General features: G+C 40.0%; 2 protein-coding genes and 1 non-coding gene across 7 annotated transcripts; 1 reads left to right on the top strand and 2 right to left on the bottom strand.

Annotated features, from left to right (window-relative positions):
- Window positions 1-1,087: 1,087 nt before the first annotated feature.
- On the top strand, window positions 1,088-14,946 carry relb (v-rel avian reticuloendotheliosis viral oncogene homolog B). Of its 4 annotated transcripts, none has more exons than XM_034097762.2 (11): window positions 1,088-1,327; window positions 1,970-1,993; window positions 3,124-3,296; window positions 6,059-6,382; window positions 7,197-7,363; window positions 7,517-7,608; window positions 7,889-8,020; window positions 8,106-8,210; window positions 12,515-12,730; window positions 12,843-12,914; window positions 13,669-14,946. In XM_034097762.2, exons 1-11 carry the CDS (start codon window positions 1,270-1,272, stop codon window positions 14,106-14,108), a joined length of 1,803 nt encoding a protein of 600 aa, XP_033953653.1. In that variant the 5' UTR covers window positions 1,088-1,269; the 3' UTR covers window positions 14,109-14,946. The 4 variants fall into 4 exon arrangements, with proteins under 4 accessions (XP_033953653.1, XP_033953652.1, XP_033953655.1 ...); XM_034097761.2 differs by having other exon boundaries at window positions 1,089-1,327; window positions 13,666-14,946; XM_034097764.2 differs by lacking the exons at window positions 1,088-1,327; window positions 1,970-1,993; window positions 3,124-3,296 and adding an exon at window positions 4,478-4,754 and having other exon boundaries at window positions 13,666-14,946.
- A 3,446-nt stretch (window positions 14,947-18,392) lies between these two features.
- mrpl28 (mitochondrial ribosomal protein L28) lies at window positions 18,393-21,663 on the bottom strand. 2 transcript variants are annotated; one of them, XM_034097437.2, is made up of 6 exons: window positions 21,502-21,663; window positions 20,704-21,009; window positions 20,106-20,258; window positions 19,883-20,017; window positions 19,346-19,432; window positions 18,393-18,828 (listed from the first exon to the last, which is right to left on the bottom strand). In XM_034097437.2, the coding sequence occupies exons 2-6, from the start codon at window positions 20,986-20,988 to the stop codon at window positions 18,733-18,735; spliced, it is 756 nt and encodes a 251-aa protein (XP_033953328.1). In that variant the 5' UTR covers window positions 20,989-21,009; window positions 21,502-21,663; the 3' UTR covers window positions 18,393-18,732. The 2 variants fall into 2 exon arrangements, with proteins under 2 accessions (XP_033953328.1, XP_033953327.1); XM_034097436.2 differs by having other exon boundaries at window positions 19,346-19,435; window positions 21,502-21,653.
- A 478-nt stretch (window positions 21,664-22,141) lies between these two features.
- trnastop-uca (transfer RNA opal suppressor (anticodon UCA)) lies at window positions 22,142-22,228 on the bottom strand. Its single transcript has one exon. It is a non-coding gene; the product is annotated as a tRNA-Sec (tRNA).
- Window positions 22,229-22,975: the final 747 nt, after the last annotated feature.

The following is a 22,975-nucleotide window of genomic DNA, read 5'->3' on the forward strand; positions in this document are numbered from 1 at the left end:
GTTTTAGGAGCTGTATGTGCGTGTGTGTGGTGTAGGTGTGTGTGGTACAGGGTGTGCATAGATGCAGCGGACAGACAGGTCTCAGTTGGTTTGGTGTCCTCTGCTTACTTTACTACTTTAATACTTGTAAATACAACTTTTGGCCCGTAATTTATTTCCCTCATTGTAGCGACCAGAGGGGAGAGGGGGGGGGATATATCCAGTCTCTTATAGTGTTATTATGAGTGCTCTGTTTGATTCTGAAATTGTATATATTTATATAAATATATACATATATATGTGTGTGTGCGTGTCCGCATCTGTAGCCTGTTATTGTCTCATTATACCGCACTGTGAATGAATCAAAGTAAATATATAAGTCATCATGAACACATCTGTCCATCAGACAGAGGGCTGCTGTGCCCTCTGTCATCATTAATGGACGTCTCTTTAAAATGACCGCTCAGAGGAGAGGAGTTCTCATTTCTCTAACCGCCTGCTGCTTCCCCTCCTCTCTCCTCGGTTCCCCTCCTCGGCTCCTCCGCTCGCATCTCCTGTGGGCGGGACTAAGTATCGAGGATAGGAGTCGAGGAGGGGAGTTCGAGAAATGAGAAAGGGCCCTGGATAACAATCGTGTGTGTGTGTGTGCATGCGTGCGGCATTGAACTATTTGCAAATTATGCATGCAGTGACGTTCGATAATACGAAAACTTTATGTACAAATCTAAAACAACACCTTTTGTATAATAGTGACATAAGTACCCATGTATGGAATGCCATTTAAGCCAAAAATAAATACATAATTAAATAAATACATATATATATGAAATACATTCTGAAATAAATAAATGAGGCAATAAATATGTATACATGTACATTTAAATACACATTTATTTATTTCATGGGACTTTTATTTCATAATGACACATTTATTATTACATACAGTCTATGATTATTACCCATGCATCTTAATAAAGCTGATTTTCGGCACCTGGTGTCTTTGCGGGGGTTTTTCCTGTGGGAGGTGACGTGTGACGTTCAGGGGGTTTCCGACCCCAAGCAGCCAATCAGAGCGAAGCTGCTGCGGAACCACTGAAGTGAAGTGAACTGCTCTTCAACATCTTCCACACATGTCCTCACAGTCAAACTGCCTGTCACCAGTCGGTACACACACTTAGAGCTAGAGCTGGCCTTGTTTACCGGAGCTGTTTGTTCAAAGTTTCACCGCAGAGACTAATACCGAAAATATTCCGGTTTGGAAATAACTACAAGGACACGACGGTGGAGTTCATGGTCCTTAAGAACAACTCGCATGCGATGAAAGGCATGGACATCTTCAACGGCACAGGTTTCAGTCTTAATCTTTACGTTTGTGTTTATGTTTATGTGTATGTGTGTGTGGGAGAGGGTTGACATCACCGGCACCGGCAGGCATGTGATTTGTCAGAGCAGAGCAGCCAACACCCATTCCCGGGAACAAACACTCCCACCCGGCTCTCTCTGTTGGCTCCACTTACTCCTGGATAACATTTAACAGGTTTTATTCAGGTGATTTCTGTTTGCAGTGCTAAGTACACAGCCTGCTCGAGTTTACTTAAGTAAAACCTTGAGATAGTCAACTTGATGTCCATTGTATCCTACTTAATACTTCTCTATTACTTCCTTACAGAGGAATATAGCAATTTTTCTTTGACAATTTCAATTTCTTGAAGCCAATCACAAAATCACCTGATCAATTGTGATATATTTGTATATGTTAAGATGCCCAGCAGTAGCCCATATCAAGTAGTTGAGTTTAACCTTCCCCAGCTGCAACAATAAAGTGATGTACTCATGAATACACCAATGATTATAATAACCCAGTGATATGATATTCATTATTCTGAGGTTGGACATAACTATCAAGTATATTTTGATTGCTTTGATCTTTTTCTTAAGTAACATATCTGAGTGGTAGTACTTATTACAACTCTGTATGTGTCTCCTGCAGAGCCGCGAGGACCATCAGACTTTGGTAAGTTTCTTTTATCTTTTGCCCAAAACGCATAGTAATACATGTGTTATTGCAACCTCATGGAGAAAGGAGAAGTCAGGCCATCTTGAGCTGGCCTATTTCTGCTTCCTCATTGCACTTTGAGAACCAGACACATTTGCAGCACATGTTTAATTTGCTCTGACAGATGCATTTGTGATTTGTTAATGTGACATCAGGCTAGTGAGGAGGCCCAGAGGAAACATAATAATACACGAGACCAAATAACAGCAAGCTAAACAGCATTATTAAACATTGTTCTATTTATGTTTTAAATTGTTTGCATTTAAGCCTGCAACTTATTTTAAGAATTCATACATCTACCTATTATTTTTGTAATGTAGGCCTACTTGTATTTTACTTTTTTTTTATTGTCAAAAATGTGTTACAAAAAAATCCAATTTTACTTATTCAAATTACACAATATCATTTGAATGTAATAATCTCTGCTGTGGTACTATTGTGACCATCTTAGCTGCAGGAAACTAGTTTCTGTGTGAGTGTGGAGCCCCTGACATCTTACACCTCGACCGCAGGTGGAAATCGGTGTGCATGAGATTTATGTTCTGGTAACCATGGCAACATCACTTCTGAAACAGTTTACCACATCACATGTATATGTTTTGGTAATTGGCGGGACAATTTGGTGTCCTGATATAAAAACAAATGGATAGTGTGAATTATATAACAATTTAAGCTTGATCATTTACATCAAAAAGAAATAAACACAGAATATATTCACAAAATACAAACACAGGGTTATTATATAATTATTATTATTGCCGGTGTCTATATAAATCACACTCATTAAATAATGGCACTTCCTCTGTAGGATATTGCCCTTTTGCCCACAGGTTTAATAATTCTTTAACATGTGAAAACCTTTTTGCTGATGTATGTGTAAGCTGTAAGAAAAACTAGTGGAAAACCCTAAAATATGTGTTAAATTATGAGTCCTTAGAGATACTAAATATATTACTTACTACCATGTCCTTTTATACTAGTTCATCAGCAGAGTTCCCTCTTATTTTTGGATGTTTTACCATCTTTATATCCTTCTGCTATATATCATCAGCTATGAAGTTTTCATAAAAAATATTATTATTTTCCAGACCTCATTGAGGAGATCATCACAGAGGATGGGGGAGAGCGGCTGCGAGCCCTCCTGCCCGGCCCCCCCGCTCCTCCTGCTGACCTCTGCCAGCCTCAGAACCACAGGCTGCTCCGGCAGAGCTCCTCTCCGTCCTCTCAGCCCGTGCTGGTGGCGAGAGGCACCGCGTGTCAGGTGAGAGGGTAAAACACATCTTGTGGTGTGCTGTCACACTGTGGTGTTTTGTACCAGTGTAGTCATTTGTGTTGTTTCTCAGTTATAGGTTTCCTACATTTCCCAAAATGACTCTGGGCAACACCCAGAGTACTGGCTCAACTGCAAATGGGGCGACAACAGGCCTTTATAACACACAGATAAAGTTTAATTATATACAATACAGACCTCTTATTATTAAATATTGTAAACACAGTTAGAGAAGCATAATGTTGCCTTAATGTCAAGACTTATTACTAATAATTTAGACTGTTAATAGAAAGTCTACCATTTTACTCTGTCTGCCAGACCTATGGCTTTTCCACCGCTTGTCCTTATCTAACATAGACTTCATTCAAAACAAATGGTCAGTTTACCTACTTGTTGGTTGTCAAAAATTATTTAACAAATGTTATTCTTCAAGTGAAATATTGAACAAAAAGGACATGGATATAAGTATTCCAGATTCTCAAACACACGTTTTTGTTGTTTTGTTTTTGTAATGTATCTGATTAGCCTTAAAGTATAGGCAAGCCTTCAGTTCACACTGTTACCTTGAGCTCTTGAAGCTTGATGTCAGTTCTCACAATTTTCTCTGACATTTTAAAGATTCACCAATTGACCAACTAAACTGAACAACAGAGGAAGCTCCATTCTGGTTTATTCTCTGTTAAGATGAACTCAAAATGGGACTGCAGATGTAGTGACAAAGTATTTGTTGTATGGATTTAATGTTGGTGTAATTCACTGCACTGTAGTACACGTGTAGCCTGCAGAGGGCTGGTTGTTGTTGAGAGGAGTATTCAGGCAGCTCGGGCTCTTACCATAAAGCACGTGGTTTACAGCTCCGAAGTAATCTGTAATCTGATGACACTGCAGTGAAGATGTGGCATTCTCAGAGAGCTCTTAATGTAAGGCACAAGAAGACGGCCTAAAGTCTTTATTAGCAAAGGATCTGCATGTGAAATTTCAAAAATGGGGGTTTTAGTATTCAAATAGTGTTTGCTAAGAGGGACTTGCAGCTGTGATCGAGGCTGACACACCTCCTCCGCATGCTTTTCTGAGGGAGGAGGCCGACAGAGAGAGAGGAGGAGTGGATGGAAAAACTGTAATATGACTCCCTTTTTCTGTTTGACGTCCTTTCTGTTTACAAGCCAAACCCACCAAGGGGTGAAAGTTCACATTCTTCTTCCTGAGACGCTTCTTCAATTGGTCGATTGGTTGAGCTGACTTCCTATTTCCTGTTCGCTGCTCACTCTGCCAGGCTATTGTTTAGCTCCAGTGTTTTCAGGCTAACAGGTTTGGCCAGGCTTTGACAACAGACGTCTGTTTCTTGACCGGATATTGTGAAGCATGATCTCATGCTGAGGCATCACCCAGATCTCTGCTGCACTTTAATGAGCTCCCAGCCTCAGTTTCTGCTTCACAGGTGACAGAGAGGTCAACTTCTATTCTTCTTTGTTCACTAGAGGTTTGATTTCTCATCTGTCGTTACATTGATGCTTCAGATAAACGTAATACTTGAATGTGTTTTTATTGATTATTCCTTTTACGTCACGTGTAACCCATTCAGAGACCTAAGTGAACAGAAGTTAACAAGTGAAGCAAGGGAGCCCTGCAGAGACTGTAGATAGAGAAAGTAAAAGCAGCATGAGAGACATGCAAGAGTCTTGAGGGGGATGGAAAATAGGGTATCTGTGGTGTAAGGGGGAAATAAGACATTGAAGCGAAGGAGGAGTCAAATGAGCGCATGGTTGTTGCATTGATAGAGAGACAAGAAGGGTAGGAAGATAAGACGTGCAGTGACTCGGTTTTGATGCTTCATTTCACTTCAGACATGCACAATGCTTCACCTTCAGCGTTATCTGCTAGAATGGTAGCTTATCTTATATATGCTTTATATTTGCCTCTGATTGTAAGTTTATGTTTTCTGATTCTACGGGAAAGTTATTCATTAATTTCATTTTTATTACGTGTCAAATATTGTATCATTTACTTATTTGACCCTGAAAGAAATGTTTATAAGGTCATTGTTGTAACTGATAACAATCCATAATCATCCATAAATATGACCCCAAGAGATTGGCTTATACATTTAGGTGTTTATTTGACTAACTTGTCATCTAACTATTAGCACCTGTATTCCTCCTAAATTAAACAAAAGTTAGATAATGTCTTATTTGCGTATATCAGACATTTTGGAATCATTGGGTCTTTTTATCAAAAATATTAATCTAAATATATTTTAATAATATTAATCTTAAGTGTGAAATGGTAATGCTAGCCCTTTGCTCCCAAGCACACACACGTGCGTGTGTGTGTGTGTGTGTGTGTGTGTGTGTGTGGCCCCTTCTAGCCCTAATTGTGTGTGTGAATAGGTGAACGTAGGACTGGGTTCTAAAAGCTGTTTGAGTGGTCAAAAAACTGGAAACGTTTTATAATTTGGTAGTGTAGAAATATAGAGTAGCAGGTAATGACATTATCTTTATATTGTTACGCCTCAAGAGCACACAAGAAGTTGCTACATGTTTTGTTATAAATATGTAGGAATTCAGCTTGATCAGTGTCCATGTGTTCTGCTCCAGCCATTTGAAACGGTTTCTTTAGTCTCTTGAAACTCTTTTATGCAGCTGTCTTGACCACGTCTCCAATGAAAGAGAGGTTGCCAACTTCAATGGGTCTTACCAGGTTGGATAAATGATAAATAACAACGTTTATAATGTTGTTCTATTGTTTCTCCACAGCCAACCTGCACCTTCCCTCAGCCCCCGTCCTGCCCTTCCAGAGAGATGGCTCATCCTTCCCGATCTTTTGCATCCAGTTCCTCTCGGCGTGGTCGAGGCTCCTCGTGTTCACTGGCTTCCAAGAGCTCCAGCGTTGTTTCCTCTCAGAACCGCGGAGGCGACAGCGAGATGCTGGAGCGGCTACTGAACAAGCCCAAGCTGGTGTTGGTGGAGGAGCCCAAGGAGAGAGGCATGAGGTTTCGCTATGAGTGTGAGGGGCGCTCGGCCGGAAGCATCCCGGGGGCGTCCAGCACCGAAACCAACAAGAGTCAGCCTGCCATCGAGGTAAACACATTACACTTACATTTGTTAATTTGTGTTGGATCTTAAAGGGGGTTTACTGGCTCTCAGTGGCAGTTAGAGAAGTTTTAACCATAGTTGATAATGTTTGGTGTGTTCACTTGAACCCCTTGTTGCGAGGAGGGTGGAGCTGCAAGGATGTGGGTTGTCAGTCAAAAAGAAAGTCCCCACAAATCCCAGCCGAAGTGTGGTCAAAGACGGGCGGTTTGTCACCTTCCCACATTCTGACAACACTACCACACTTTCATCTTCGCGTTATACAAACATACATATCACACAACGAAGAGGAAACACAAGGTGTGTGAGGATTTTGTCAATGAAAAATCAGTGGATTTCTGCAATTCATGTAAATGAAATGTAGATATTTGAGTAAAACCCCTAATTAATATTTAATTTTGGCGTTTCAGTTCTTTTTGGTGAACTGATGCTACATGGACTGGTTATCAGATATTTGTCACAAACAATGCAAAAGCAATGGAGTCTTCAAATGCAGAAGTAAGAAGATTGAATATGCTAAATATATGCACAAACACCCAATGGTGTGAAGAACAGAAAGTAGGCTTTGATTGGCAGATCATCTGAATTTCTCCCCATGTCCTGTATTTCTTCATATTTATTTTATTAAATCTTCACAATGTTTCTCAATTTGAAAGCTCCCCTTCTTGTTTCTGTTTTCTTGTAATATCTTGCCATGTTGCACAACACCCTATACATAATAATAACACATGTGTTTTTATGTCACAGATGCCTTGTCATTTTGACTCACCAAACTATTTAATCTTCCTGTTCTCTCTTTCAGATTCAAGGTCCCATCGAACACTTAAAGAGGGTCACAGTTACTGTTTCCTTGGTGACCAAAGACCCTCCACACCGGCCTCACCCCCACTGCCTTGTGGGTAAAGACTGCCCGAATGGATCAGGAATCTGCGTGGTCACGCTCAACCCTCACAGCAACCGACGTCACAGGTGCTCCTCCCATCCCTCTTTCATCTCCTGCATCAACATGCCACTTTTTATCAAACAGTTTATTCCTCAGACTCGTACAGTAACCTCATTATACATTTGGTGTGTTGTCCATCATACAACATAGTAAGTATTTATTGTCTTCTGGACTTGAAGCTTTAGTAACCTTGGGATCCAGTGTGTGAGGAGGAAAGAGCTGGACGTTTCACTTCAGAAGAGAAGAAGCCAAAATATCGACCCCTTTCAAAGTAAGATGAAACAAAACACACACACACACACACACACACACACACACACACACACACACACACACACACACACACACACACACACACACACACACACACACACACACACACACACACACACACACACACACACACACACACACACACACACACACACACACACACAGTTCATATTGTTATGTTTGTACACATCAATACATTTTAAATAAAAATGGATGACAGTTTCCTCTTTCTTGCTGTTGAAATTCATTAAGACTGTTGTATCCCCCCCCCCCCCCAGCTGGTCACACAAAGGGCATTGAGGACATGGACATGAACGTGGTACGTCTGTGTTTTCAGTGTGACTTTGAGTGGGACGACGGGGGGAAGGACTGTCTCAGCCCAGTGCTGTCCAACCCCATCTATGACAAGAGTAAGAAACAGTCTCTTGATTAAGCCGCACCAACCATGTGTTACTGTGTTTCCTGATTCTCACGCGTTGTTGTGTTTGTTCACAGAGGCCACGACCACATCTCAGCTGAAGATCGGACGGTTTAACCAGTACAGAGGCTCCTGCGCCGGCAAGACGGAAATCTACATGTTGTGTGACAAAGTGCAGAAAGGTAAGGGGACGTTTATTTGTGAACGTCCAAACGGCATACATTTAGAGCACATGTGTCAAACTCAAGGCCCGGGGGCCAAAGGGGCCAGGATAATTTTTAATTACTATTAGATTTGGCCCGCCGGTATATTTATATCTGCTCCCTGATCTCTCGGAGAATTGTAAGTGGCTACTGCCTGAGATCGAATGCTGTGGTTTTATTAAATGTGCCAACTGCTAGGACTGTCTTAGGGAAGACAGCTTTTAGATGCGCAGCTCCTCTGTCTTGGAATAGTCTGCAAATTAAATGGAAACTGAACAATCTGGTGCCACTAAATGTTTTTAAAGCTCGGTTGGATGCTACTCAATCGGAAGCTATTGGTTCCTGTTTATGTGGATAATTATGTAAATGATGCTGTATGATGTCCTTTTGTTGTTCTGTTTATGTTTTTATGTTTCATGTGGAACTACTTGAGCAGGTCTCCCTTGAAAAAGAGATCAATGATCTCAATGGGATTTATCTGTATAAATAAAGGTTTGAAATGAAATATTGCACGCACACCTTCACTCCATCCTGAGGGTTTCCTCAGCTCAGAGCCTGACCCGAAACATTGATGAACTTGCATCTGGCTTGAACTAGCATCACAGAGCAGCACACTGAGTTTTGAAGCTGTTGTTGGCCTGTGGAAAAATGTAATCATAAGAAATGACTCCGGAAAAGCTGCAGATAGAGCCATAAGAAATGAATGCAACTGCTTATTTCATGTTTAATGTTGTTACAGGCAATCATTTAAGCTTTGTTAGTTCCAGGTTTTGTTTGTTTGTAGCCTTTATTTAACCAGGTGAAAGCCCCTTGAGATCAAAAGATCTCTTTTTCAAGGGTGACCTGCAGGACATTAGTTACACATGTAACATAAAAACAACAGAACAACAATAAGGATGACATACAACATAATGTACAGGGTACAGTTTACAAAAGTATATTTACAGTGACAGGTACCATGAGTATCAAACAGCATGTCACCCAGCCGAGTTTTAAAATGATGCAGGGGAACCAAAGTGCTCAGTTTTAAACAGGTTTGCAGACTGTTCCAATTTAGTGGAGCTGCACATCTAAAAGCTTTCTTCCCTAAGACAGTCCTAGCACTTGGCACATTTAATAAAACAACATCATGAGATCTCAGGCAATACGTACTTTCAATTCGTCGAGAGATCAGAGAGCAGATATAAGAAGGTAGTTTACCCAACATGGCTTTATAGATGAACGTGTACCAGTGACTGAGCCTCCGTACAGTTAGTGAAGGCAGACCTGCCTTGGCATACAGGGTACAGTGATGAGTAAGTGCTTTACAGTTAGTAACAAATCTCAGTGCACTGTGATACGCAGCATCTAACTTTTCCAGGCAATGGGCAGGTGCATTCATATATATCAAATCACCATAGTCCAGCACAGGTAAAAAGGTCACAGTGACTAGCCTTTTCCTGGCTTCAAATGAGAAACGGAACTTGTTCCTGTAGAAGAAACCTAGCCTAACCCTCAGCTTTTTAAGCAGATTAGTGACCTGAAGTTTAAAAGTAAGACAATCATCAAGCCAGATACCAAGGTATTTGTAACAGGCAACAACTTCAAGTTTTGTTCCTTGCGTAGTTACAATATCAAAAACAGGCTCTGGTGTCTTTTTTGCTTTTGAAAAGAGCATTACCTTGGTTTTATCCACATTTAAAAGAAGCTTTAATTCAGAGAGCTGAGTCTGAATAATGTTAAAAACAGCCTGTAATTTAACAACAGCCTCTTTAATGGAGGGACCTGCACAGTACATCACAGTATCATCCGCATAAAAATGTAAAGTAGCTTCATCCACATTATCACCTAAACTGTTGATATATATATGGACAATAAAAGTGGTCCTAAAACAGAACCTTGTGGTACACCATTAGAAATGTTTAACCACTCAGAAGACAGCCCATCAAAATGAACACATTGGGACCTTTCAGAGAGGTTGTTTACAAACCACCCCACTGCAAGGCTGGATATGCCAATACTGAGTAGCCTCTGCTTTAAGATGCGATGATCAATGGTGTCAAACGCTTTGGAATGGTCAATAAACAGAGCTGCACAACTCTGCTTATTATCTAAAATACTAGTAATGTCATTTACCACTTTCATTGTCGCAGTGATGGTGCTGTGTTTCTTTCTGAATCCTGACTGATGCTTAGACAGGATATCATTTATACATAAAAACTCCTTTACTTGTTCACTCACAAGTCGTTCGAGCACCTTAGCCAGAACTGACAATTTAGAGATTGGCCTATAGTTATTTAAAATAGTTGCCTTTCAGTAAAGGAGCAGACTTCCATACTTTTGGAATTGCATTTGTGCTGAGGGAGAGAGAAAAAGAGAAGTAAGAGGTGGAGCAATAAAATCTGCAGCTATCTTTAAAAAGAAAGGTTCTAAGTTGTCCGGGCCAGCCGGTTTCCTAGGATCTAGCTTAGATAATGCTTCATGAACAACATCAACAGTAAAAGGAGTAAAACTGAAAGGGTTTTCCAGACCACGTTGTTCAGAGTCACAGACTGTGGTGTTCACAGAAGCAGAGTTAGTCACAGAATCAAACATAGAACCGCAGGACACAAAATGCTCATTAAAGCAATTTAGCATAGTAGCCCTGTCCGATATAGAGCCAGATGCTGTGGTAAGGCACGGAGGTAGCTCATTACGGATCTCACCGGTGGATATCGATTTTATTGCTTTCCAACATTTCCTAGGATTATTTAGGTTTTCTGTGGTAACTGACAAATAGTACTTCGACTTTGCACTTTTGACATTTGAAGTGAAGCTATTCCTTAGCTGCCTAAAACGCAGCCACTCTACCTCTGAGCCTGATTTCCTAGCCTTTGCCCAGGCCTTGTTTCTCTCATGAAGGAGACTAGACAGCTCAGCAGAAAACCAAGGATTGTCTCGTCCCTTTACTCTAAATTTACGCAGGGGTGCATGTCTATCAATGATCTCCATAAAACCAAGATAAAAATAAGACCATGCGGTTTCTACATCAGCACACAGATCGATTTTACCCCAATCAAAATCAAACAGATCATGCACAAAACCCTGCTCCACAAAATGTTTTTTGTCTCTCTTAATGATAATGCGAGGTTTAATCTTTTGGACCTTAGTGTCCCTAATTGTGGCTACAACACAGTGATCGCTCAGATCATTTGCAAATACTCCCACAGATGAATATTTATGGGGAACATTAGTTAAAATGAGATCAATTAGGGAGGATTTATTAGGGGACTTAATGTTAGGGCGAGTAGGACTGGCCACAATCTGAGTAACAAAGGTTTTTAAAATCCTCCGACACTGCAGTTAACCAGTCCCTGTTTAAATCTCCAAGTAGCAATATTTCCTTGTAGTCTAGTTGTGATAAAAGATTTGCTAGTGAAGACAAGGAGTCTTTGACAGCTGATATGTGCAATAAGTTCATTCAATAAACATTGAACCAGTCCGGCCCTCGACTAGTACCGATTTTTTTTATTTTGGCCCACTGTGTATTTGAGTTCGACACCCCTGATTTAGAGGATAAACTACGGTTTTTTTTTTTGTGTATTTTTTAGGCAAAGACCAATTCTATAAAGCTTATTTCTATGTTCTTTTTTTGATGACTTTGTTTCTTTTTAATCCTTGAGTGGTCATTTTAAGTCGACCACGGTTTCCCTTTTGATGATACTGATCCTTTGATTGAGCAGAGCTACATCACGTGATTCAGCCGTGTGTATTTAAGATAAGATAAGATGGACTTTTATTAATCCCTCGTGGGGAAATTGTTTCTCTGCATTTGACCCATCCTAGTGTTAGGAGCAGTGCTGCCATTTTGAACGGCGCCCGGGGAGCAGTGTAGGGAACGGTGCCTTGCTCAGGGACACCTCGGTGGCACTTGGACTGGTGACCTTTCAGGTGCCAAGCCAAGTCCCTATCGACTTCGCCACCACCGCCCCATTTAGCGGCCTTTGCATCTTTTGTCATTTATGTGGAAGCTCATTCAGTGTTTTTATACAACAGAGCTTCGGGAGTTGCCTTTAAATGATGTGGGTATTTACTGCAGGATCTTTGTAGTGAAAGGGATTTCTGTTACCCTGCCAAAAGAAAATTAACATTTAGAAAAAGTCAGGTATCATGAACTTAACTTGACGCAAAAGTGGTAGTATAATGTTATGCTTCTTTGTGTAATGTATAACCCGATATTCTGTAACCAACTGCTATTTCAAAATTAGGAAGTATTTTTCTCATTGATTTTGATTGCCCTGGCTTTGCGTGTCGTTGATCCACAGATGACATCGAGATCATCTTCAGACGAGGCTCGTGGAAGGCGTGCGGGGAGTTTGCGCAGACAGACGTGCACCGGCAGATCGCCATCGTGTTCAAGACCCCGCCCTACCAGGAGCAGGACCTCACGGAGGAGGTGGAGGTCAGCGTGGTCCTGCGGCGGCTCTCGGACCAGATGGAGAGCGAGTCGATCGCCTTCACGTACCTGCCGCACAACCCGGGTCAGTCAGCGCTGTCTGTAGGGCGGTTTACTTGATGTGAAGCAAAAGCATCAGATCATCTTACTGGCTGAAAACAAAAAACATCAGGTCAATTATTATTTCCTCTTTTCAGATCCATATGAGGTGAAACGGAAGAGAAAGATAAAGTCAGACATCAGCTTCAGAGAGAAGTCGTGTGGGACAGGTGAGGCCTGAAAGACTTTCCTTACATTCAATGTATGGACCCTTCTTTCATGTTTACTTCTTCTGGAGGCAGGTGGAGGTGAACTGATTCAATGAAGCAAGAAGTCTTTGTGTCCGTTTGACATTTTTGTATTTTTAGCAGCTAACATTTTGACTTGTCACAGCAGGTAAAGCACAGGTGATAGTGATTATATTAACAAAGGCTCTGTTGTATTAAAGCTGAGAAGATGTGCGTTAGCAACTTACACTACATGTTTAAATCTGCCTTCATGTATGACCAGAATCTGCCCCTCCTATGTTCACACTAAATGTAGGCACAGAAGTCACATATACAATTACTGTGACTATAATGTTCTTATTATAATTGTGTTATAGCTTATTTAATTTATATTTAAGGCACAATTCTGTATTCAAGATGATTGTCAGCTCTGGCACATATTTCTACATCCAAATCTACACATACTAAGGTAGAATACAAATATATTCTTTATGAAAGGTAGGATGTATAGCAGTATTTATTAGACTGCATTCGGTGTTGTTCCCAATTAACGGGATGTGTCTATATTCATATTTTAATATATTACACGTAAGGAGGGTTTTGTTATCACTGAAATGTCTTGAAATAACTACATTGATCTTAGGCTTTAGATATCATCTCATGTCATGATCCAAGTTTAAAGTTTTCTACCTTATCCCAGACCTTTCATTACGTTTTGATTTCCTCCCTAACCCAACCTGTTCCTCTCCTACAGCAGACGGGGCCCCTGCAGCGGAGCAGCCCTTTCACTTCCCGCAGCCTCTGACCATGATGCCCTCGGAGGACCGGCTCTGTGCCCCCGAGCGCGGGACCTTCGCTCTAGGGGAGATGCAGTACAGCGAGCCCCAGGACTCCGACACCGACACAACGACAATCATCAACCAGATCCTAGAAATACCTGAACTGCGGGAAATGCTTTCTGACCCGAGCTTCAACATGTCCCTGTCCTCTGGCTTTGAGCAGGGGCCCGATGCAAACCTCTCGTTTGCAAACATGGATTTGAACTTAAACCAGAACTTTAGCACATACTCTCAGGACTTTTCCCATTACAGCGACTTGCAGTTCAACATGCTCGTCAATGAGAGCCAGGCTCCGCAGGCAGAGGCCCAGGACAGCCCCTCCAACATGGTCCAGGTGAAGACAGAAGAAGAGCTATGAGGGCGGGTCAGTCGGGGTCATGAAGCGCCCTCACACACTCTCCGTCCACTGTAAAAGAAACATTTTGGGTAACATTTTGGTCATAGCTTCTATTTGCGTTCTTGCTGAGAATGACCATATCCAGAGTGATATCTATCTCTGCAATGAAGTAAATAGGTGTATTTCCCAAAATGTTCTCCCTTGACTCCTCTGGATTTACAGCCAGATGATGCTGCTCCGGCTGCTTGCACTGTGAAGCTGTCTGTCCTCTCACTAATGTCTTTGTCTGAAGACCTTGCCGGTCAAGGCTTTAAGAAACAAGTTAACATTCCATCATATGTGGCAGAATGCTGCCAGCATTAATGGTCAGAAGAAGGTGATTCCCATAGTCAATGTGGGTCTTAAAAAGAGAACTCCTTAACATCATAACCTAGGAAACAACAGAAACCCTCCCATGAATTGCCTTCCATTGTACTAAATGATTAGTGAGGTCACTTTTAAATGTTGAAATGTAATCTTTGTCTAAGATCTATTATGTTTGCTTTCACATGATTTTGGGAGAAAAACACGACTTCCTACAAGAAGTTGACGAAAAGTCTCAAGTAGTAGTTTCAGATCTGCGCTTCACATTGTCTTCTCTGATGTAGCTGTCACACTAGCTGGCTTAATATTTAATCAAACTAAATGCAATATAAACCAGTCCTTCTCTTATTTATAGCTCTGTCTGTGTCACTTCTCATTGTTCTGCAGTTTCACTCTCGTGCGAAACAGTCAAATTCCTTTTCACATGTCCAACTTCAACCCCTCACTGGGGGCATGTTTGGGTCAATAATTCATCAAATAAAATGTCCGTCTGTTATTTTTGTGTTGTCGTTTCTTCCTCTGAAACACACTTATTCTTCTGGGAGGTTCTGATGAAGATTGAAGAGCAAGAAAAGCACTTTTAAACATGTCCTTCAGCTGCTTGCCAACTCACGTTCCTAACGTGCTTGTTTATTCCTAGAAACAATGAATCTTGGCAAAAACACAAGATGGTTTTATGTTTCAAATGTCAACATCGACTCTTTTTGAGAGAAACGCTCAGGTGAAAGGTTTTCTTTTGTTTATGGTTATTTCACACCTTGTATTCTCTTTATTTGCAGTTTCTCATCTTCACACAATGTGTTTTTCTTGGAAAGATGACATATAACAGCTCTATTTATCCAGAGCGAAATGCATTTGGATTATTGCGTAACTCCAGGAAGTTTCATAGATTGGGAAATAGCTGAACTACAAAATGTCCGTTTTGCTACGATTTATGGTTGGATTAAAATCTTTGACTATTTAAATTCTCTATTTACAGTGAGCCAGCACGGCACAGGGAAACTATTCTCATAAAACACAATAAACTTTCCTTTTAATTCAGAGTTGTTTACTGACATAGCTTATTTTAAGTTTATTATATATTAAGTACATCATTCCCGAGACACATTCTCAACCGTACAGGCGCTTGTTAGGTTGACACAAAACTATCTTTCTCATGACATCAAGCAGCTTCTTTTAATTGTATGTCAGTCAGTTTTGCTAAATAGATGATTTGGTTTATAAGTTTCATGATACATTCTTCTTTAACCTCATTGACTAAGTGATCATGAGTCTAAAGTGGAATCTTCAAAAGGGTTGAACAGCTCAAACATATACAATTTTTAAAATCAAATAACCAACACATTTATCAGAAATTCAATCCAAAAATGGTTTTGAATGCAATTTATGATTAGGATCAATTTGCAGTGGGTTCTTCCCACACACAAACCTGTATGTGAAGAGCTTTATATAACTCAGTCCTCCATCAGGCCAGCTAGTTACCTGTGTGTTGCTGTGGGTGTGTCGTGAGAGCAGGTGTGAGACTCTGTCACTGTTCACTTGATCTGAATGCAGAACTGATGGCTGTGGGAAACTCCACACTGGACTGTGTCCAAGCTCTCATTACTTCATGATAATGGTACCACCACACACTGCTGCTGAGACTTGTATGGACATGTCCATGCTACCATCGTATCCTTGCTGTTAATGGCAGAAAGGTAGTGGTTTAAGAATGATATATGTATGTACCTTTTTTATTTGATAAATAATGCGTGATTAGTCATGGCAATTGAGAACATTTAATTGATATATTTGTTTTTAATGAACGGTTTTAGTGATGCAACCTTTCAGTGGTAAGAATGTTATCCGGTTAAGCAAGAAGAGGGAATTTCCTGGCACAACTATTCCGCTTTAGAGCCTGCCTTTAAAACAAATTGAAGGCGTGTATTCACAGATATGATATCGTATATGATATATTATAAAATTAGCTGTTTTATGACAAACTACTCTTTGATACCACAGAAGATCAATCAATATGCATGTGTTGATTATGTTTAATATTTATCTCAATCTACCAAGTAACTAGTTATCAGATAAAAGTTTGAGTTAAAATATTTAACAAACAGTTTAAAGTAGCAGAAAACAATAATCAATTATACCCAAGTTAAATAGTAGATCTTAAATAAGAAATGTTTTAATGTAAAGGGCATTGAAATGACTGACTCTTTTATATAGTTTGATACATCTTACTATAAACATTATACATACAAACAACAATGTTTGGCCAAAAGTGGATTAGTAAGGAGGTAACTATCATATAAAGATATTGGCTTAAACATATAAATACATTTGAAACAGACACCTTACACACGGGTCATGGTGATCCCGGTAGGGGGGACAATTACCACATTTGGTATGGTGTTAAACTTGAATTTGGAGGACTTTTTGTTTATCATGTGCAATATAAACGGGGTAATTCTAGCCTGGAGTGGCTCTGTTTACAGGGGCAGGTATCTCACCTCTCCAGGTTACAACACCCACGGGAGTCCCCTGCACCCGGAGGGACTCCCCATCGGACAATTATAGCACGCTGCGACCACAAACTGCACAACACCAGTACAAGTCTCACACATCAGCCAGGAGGAGGTGAAAGCGAAACCAGGCCACAAACGGCTGCTTTTATGTCTCTTTTCTTCCATTGATTAACCCTCGCACCATACAAGGACCTTAGCGGTACGGTGTGTTCATGGAAAGATGTTTGGTTTATTACGTCACTTGTTTGTTTTGATAGTACCAGTATCATCTTTGCCAAGAGAATTTCCGTGATACCCGGTATTTTCAGAGTTTTTGGAGCTATAACACATTAACCACAGCTCTTTGGCTTTGATTCACTTCTGTTTTTCATAAGTTGCAACTTGGTTTTAATACAACAGTCCATAATCCAATTGAGGCATTACATCTCTATTAAATGGCAACTTAACTCATTCAAAGCATTTTAGCTCCATCTACTGGGGAAACAGACTCCTTTCAGTAATTAGGGTAAATCCTTTAAAGTAAGTAAAACATTTATTCAGAGGCTTTAAAGGTCACCTATTATGCAAAATCCACTTTGTCATGTCTTTTATACATCAACATGTGTCCCCTCTGTGTAAAGAGATTCTGAAACTTTCAGGAAAAAAGATTCTCTCACTTTTTGTCCTGATCCATTTATATAAAAACCTGTCAGAAAATGAGCTGATCAGATTTTGGCCACTTTATGATGTCATAACGATTTTTTGGCTTGTGTCAACATTAGCCAATCACCAACCACAGTAACATCCCCCCACCTTATCTCCTGAAGCCACTATTTCAAGTATACTACGTCATCGAGTGGCGCCGAAGGACTGTTTAAATGCCCAGCATTCGGCGCCACTCGATGACGTAGTATACTTGAAATAGTTGCTCTGCAGCAGTTTTACTCGACATTGAGAAACGGCCAGTGAATCAGCACTTTTGAAACAGGGCTGAAACAGAGGGGATTATGGGATGCTACAATGCATGATCCGTTTGGTATTTCGAGCCAAACATTTCAGAGACATGTGTTGTATACATCTTAGAACTATAATATATTGATGAAAAACAGTATAATAGGGGACCTTTAAGAATCTGTTTGAGATCCTGCTAACCTGTCCAGGCTTGGATCTGTACTGTATGGTCGCAGTTAGTACTAGTTTATAAATAAATGTGGTATTTGTCCCTTTACAACTGCATCTCATAACATTGGGCTGCATGGATTACATTTTTAGTTGTGATATTAACTTAAAAAAGGAGACACATTTATTCAAGTAGAAGCTTCAATAATATTTCTTTCCCATACTGTCTGAATATACCTGTAGTCACCCTCACAATAATCATGTTGTGAATCGGTTAACTACAAAATTAGTGAACTGATTAAATAATTATTGGAGAACAGATGAGCATAAATAAAGTTTAAGAAAAAAACGTGAATCTTTTATTTTGTTTAGATATCATGTACAAGGGCCTGATATCATAGCTGGTCTGGAGGGTTTACATTTATTTCTTAAAATGTACTTATGCGTGGATTTTGAATACAAACTGAAATAAATAAGAGTTACTCCAACATGACCTCGTCATTTGTGTCTCTTCTGTCTTCGTGTCGCTCCCAGATGGAAATACAAGCTGTAGAAAGTTCTCCCAGGGGATGGGGCTTCAGAAACAGAAACTTGGGGACCCTCCCACCACCTCTTCAAGTTCAACCTACTTGAGTATCAGTCTAAAAAGCTGCCTCTGTCGCTCAGAGGAGTCACTCCTTCACTGTGACGTGTGGCTCAGAGAGTTTCTGGATGTGCAGCTCCTCCACCAGCTGCTCCACACAGACCTTAAACAGAGGCTCCGGCTCCTGGGAGACAACAGGAAGGACAATCATCACAGACTGCACACAGGGTTATTATTACAAGTTAATATTACTTTCCACATCTTTTAGGTGTATGTGTTTGGGTTAGGGTGGGATAGTGAGGTGTAATCTATAGCTTTGATTTGTAATGAATTTCATATTGAATATAGAAAACATTTTGAACTTACCTATGTTTATAATCCACATATTTATATTGATATAGTATTACAATATACAGCATTTTATAATAACCTACTGTATTTAATTGTATGTTGTTTTATCTCATTCAATCAAATTTCTATCTATTTCCTGCATCTTAATGGGACCATTATATCACTTGCATTACTTTGTTACACAATTTCATTTATTTTTATGTCTTAATTAAATATGTTAAATGGTTGGAGTTGCTGCAGTCACCCTGTGTATAAGACAAAAGCTTGAATCTTGAATCTATTTTATGTATTTCTGTTGCGTCTTTAAAAAGTGCTGAATGAGTTTCGTGCAGCTGTGTTTGAGGTCTTACCTTGTGCTCCAGCTGCCTCTGCTTCTCCACGGCCTCTTCCAGACTCAGACCGACCCACTCGACCTCCCCCTCTGGGATGTCAACCTGCTGCTGAGAAGGGAGGAAGCACAAAAAGGAACTTGTCATTGGTTTTTTAAACACAACTCCTAGCGTCTCAAGGGGTACTATGCCAAGACAGACAGCAACAATTAAACCACACAGAAATGTAGACACATACTAAAAGAAACAAAACAAATCACATAGGGAACAGAGTCAGATTTGTAGCCAGGTGAATTAAAAAATATTGACATCCTTAAGTAAAAATATGAATAAATGAATGTCAAAATACTGAATGAAATGTAGTGGCGTAGAAGAGCCGCATGAAATGGAATTCAAGTAAAGTACAGGTACTTTAAATTGTAAATACCGGACTCAAGTTATGTTTTTGGTTACTTTCCAACCTCTGTTCCCATAGCTGTGTAACATCAGGGTTAGTTTCAGTCAGTGTGTAGCAACACATTAGGGACCACAAAGTGGACTTGAACACATCCCACTTACTTTGTATTTGTTGTAGACCTTCTCTCTCTTCACAGGGTCTGCTGGGTAGAGCTCTGAGTCTCTGCGCACCAGGCGGAGCATCATGGCTCTCTTCAGGTCCATGCCCAGCTTGGAGTTCAGGTCTTCCTTTGATGTCTGATAGAAAGTAGGATAATCACAGTCATAAAAATGCCATATGGAAAATAGATTTTTGTCACACAAAGGAAAGGTCGTGATCTTTTACTTTGAGGATATAGAAGTCAAATCCAAATGCAGCGTCAACGAGGTCCAGAGTGCGCGGGGTGACTTTGATGGTGAACTTGTGATCGAGGATCTCGCTGTAAAACTCTCTCTTTAACAGCTGTGGTTTCCAGACCTTCTTAAGACGATTCGACATCTGTGGAGAGAGACAATTCACAGATACATTTCAAACATGTTTAGTTTTAACTGCAGAATGTGTTGGAAAATGATAAATGTCTGCTGGGCTTTCATGCCACACTACTATTTCTAACAATCAGTGAAGCTGCATTATGCATAATGCATAATGTATCATTTAATACAAATGTGTTACTTGTGGGCTTTATTTGTAGACTTTAACTTGTCTACAAACAAAACCCATTACGCTTTGCTGCAACACATTATTTGATGAGAGTTTATACCAAGACAAAACTTGAATTGTATGATATCTCTGCCTTTTTTGAAAGGTATATGCACAGAAAGGAAAGAAAGGAGCAGAAGAGACAAGCAGAGTGACATGCTAGCTCAGCTGTATTGTATTGTTTTAATCATGTCAACACACTGTAGTAAAACTAAAGAAAGAACTGTCCCCTCCTGTGACTCACTTTGTCATTGTTGGCGTATTTATAGCCCGATACCCAGCCCTCTCCCCCCCACAGGCCGCTCTGCGACTGTGGAGGGTAGAAGATGGGCACCGGGACATCCTGCACCCGCTCCTTCTGCCCCGTCTTTGGGTTGGCTCGGTATTGGATGCCCAGCGGTCTCCAATGGACAGGCGTGGGATCTTTCGGCTCGATGGACTTGATGTAGTGTTGGGGGAGTCGGGCGTAGATGCCCTGCTTCAGCTTCAACGCATCCCAAATTTTGGGGGAGTATTTATGCAAAGGCATGACGAACTTCTTGAGTCAAATCTGGAAGACAGAAGGATGATGAAACATTGTTACAGTTGGAAATCAGTAGTGGTTAATACATAGAATTATAACATAGCTGCCATGCAAAAGACTATAAAAGTTTAGATTTTCTCAGGTTCATTCATAACACACTGAATGTTGGGACTAGGGAATTAAGGAATAAGCCGAGTGCTCTTACTAGTTCATGTACAAATACATTGGAAATGCAATAATATATAAAATATTTTTTAATGAGGAGAATTAAAACCTACTACATTAATCCCTGAAATGGTGCATAGCAGTACGTTGTAATATATTTAATCAATTAGCTGCAGCTGGTTGAACTTAATAAATACACATTAACAGGAACTCACAGCACAAGTGAACAACTTTCTTAACGTTGCTTGTTAGCAGGACGCTAGCTTGCCCAGGCTAACAACAGAGGTTTACATGGAAACAATGCTTCTGTGAGGATAATATATTATTGAGATCACGTTTTCAAGTCTATCTTACCTGGTAATGACAAAACAGTGACCTTCAAAGAGAAGAAGGTGAGTTTTTAATTCAGGTTAGCCCAAAAACAAGCAGGCAAGGACATCACGCTCTCAGCCTCCAGTACACAGGGAGATTTCCGCATCGGTCAGCCCAGGAGCAAGGTGATTGGATGCCAAACAGAAACTCGCAGTTGATTGGCTTTTGATGGTTGTCAATCAATCTTGATCTCCGGGGAAATTCCTTTCACAATAATTGCGGCCCTAGATCACAGCCCTATTATGTATCACAGGTCAAAATAAAACATAAAAAAACCTCAAATCATCTACAAGTAATTAAATTGACTAAATCTAATTTAAAGAAGTAAAAGAGCTAATACAAATATTACACTTCTATTTTTAACATTGTGGACTTTTATTATGAAGTGCATGGACAGAGCCTGACAGGAAGTATTCTTGAGGTTGTAAAATGTTTAAATTGTTACAAAACCCGCAAATAAAATACGATTTATAGTGGAATTCTTGAATCATGATAATCTATGTTACGTGTCATTTTAAGAAATACCGTTTTTTAATAGTTGAACAATTCTTTAATATTTTCAGATCGAGATTAAATCAAACAACGTTTCAAGAGATCCTGTGGGCGATATTTTCCATTATTTCGCCCGAAAGGTGGAATTGAACCACTCTGCCGCTAAGCAGCTACAGGTTTGAAGCCTGCACCCCGGACCACCGAGGCTCATCCGGGCACTTATAACCTGTCTGTCAGATGTTAATATACCTCATACCAGCAAGACTCCTCTGAGTCACGGTGTCAACAAAAATGACTATTGTTATTTTGCATTTATCACAGTTCGCACCTGTATGCAAAATGTACTCACGTGCTGAAAACATATACAGCTAAAACGTCTGAAAAACATAAAAAATAAAGGGAAGTAGTCGGGTCTGTGCTGTGTTATGCGAAGCAGATGCTTTGTGATTGGCGGCCTGAAAATAAAAAGGTGGAGCCACATAGCAACATCACAGGTGAGAAATATGACCCAGTTTCATTGATTTAGAAATAGCTTCTCACACAAGTGATTCTGTTTGATCCAGTGTAACAGCGCAGGCATGAGGATACAGGTAAAACATTAGGGTGACAACATAATCATAATAAAACAGATTAGATCACATTGAGACAGACAGAATGACGATGAAGTCAATTAAAGCAAATCCACAACTGTAAAATCAAAAGATTAAACAGTGCAAAAGCATATAATATTGATCCCACCAACACATTTGTCTCAATATGATTTTCAATAACTAATTTAAATGTTGTAAAAACTAAAAGGAAAGTTATATTATTATTGTATTGCATCATTATTATTGCTGTAATATAATACATAGTAGGCTTTATTGTAATATTTACTTCAATTATGTAGTTGGTTGAGGTAGAACATAATTGAACACCTTCATAATTATGCAAATATACAGCGTGTAGATTAATCTATAATGCA

Source organism: Pseudochaenichthys georgianus, chromosome 13, assembly GCF_902827115.2.
Source record: "Pseudochaenichthys georgianus chromosome 13, fPseGeo1.2, whole genome shotgun sequence".
NCBI lineage: Eukaryota > Metazoa > Chordata > Actinopteri > Perciformes > Channichthyidae > Pseudochaenichthys > Pseudochaenichthys georgianus.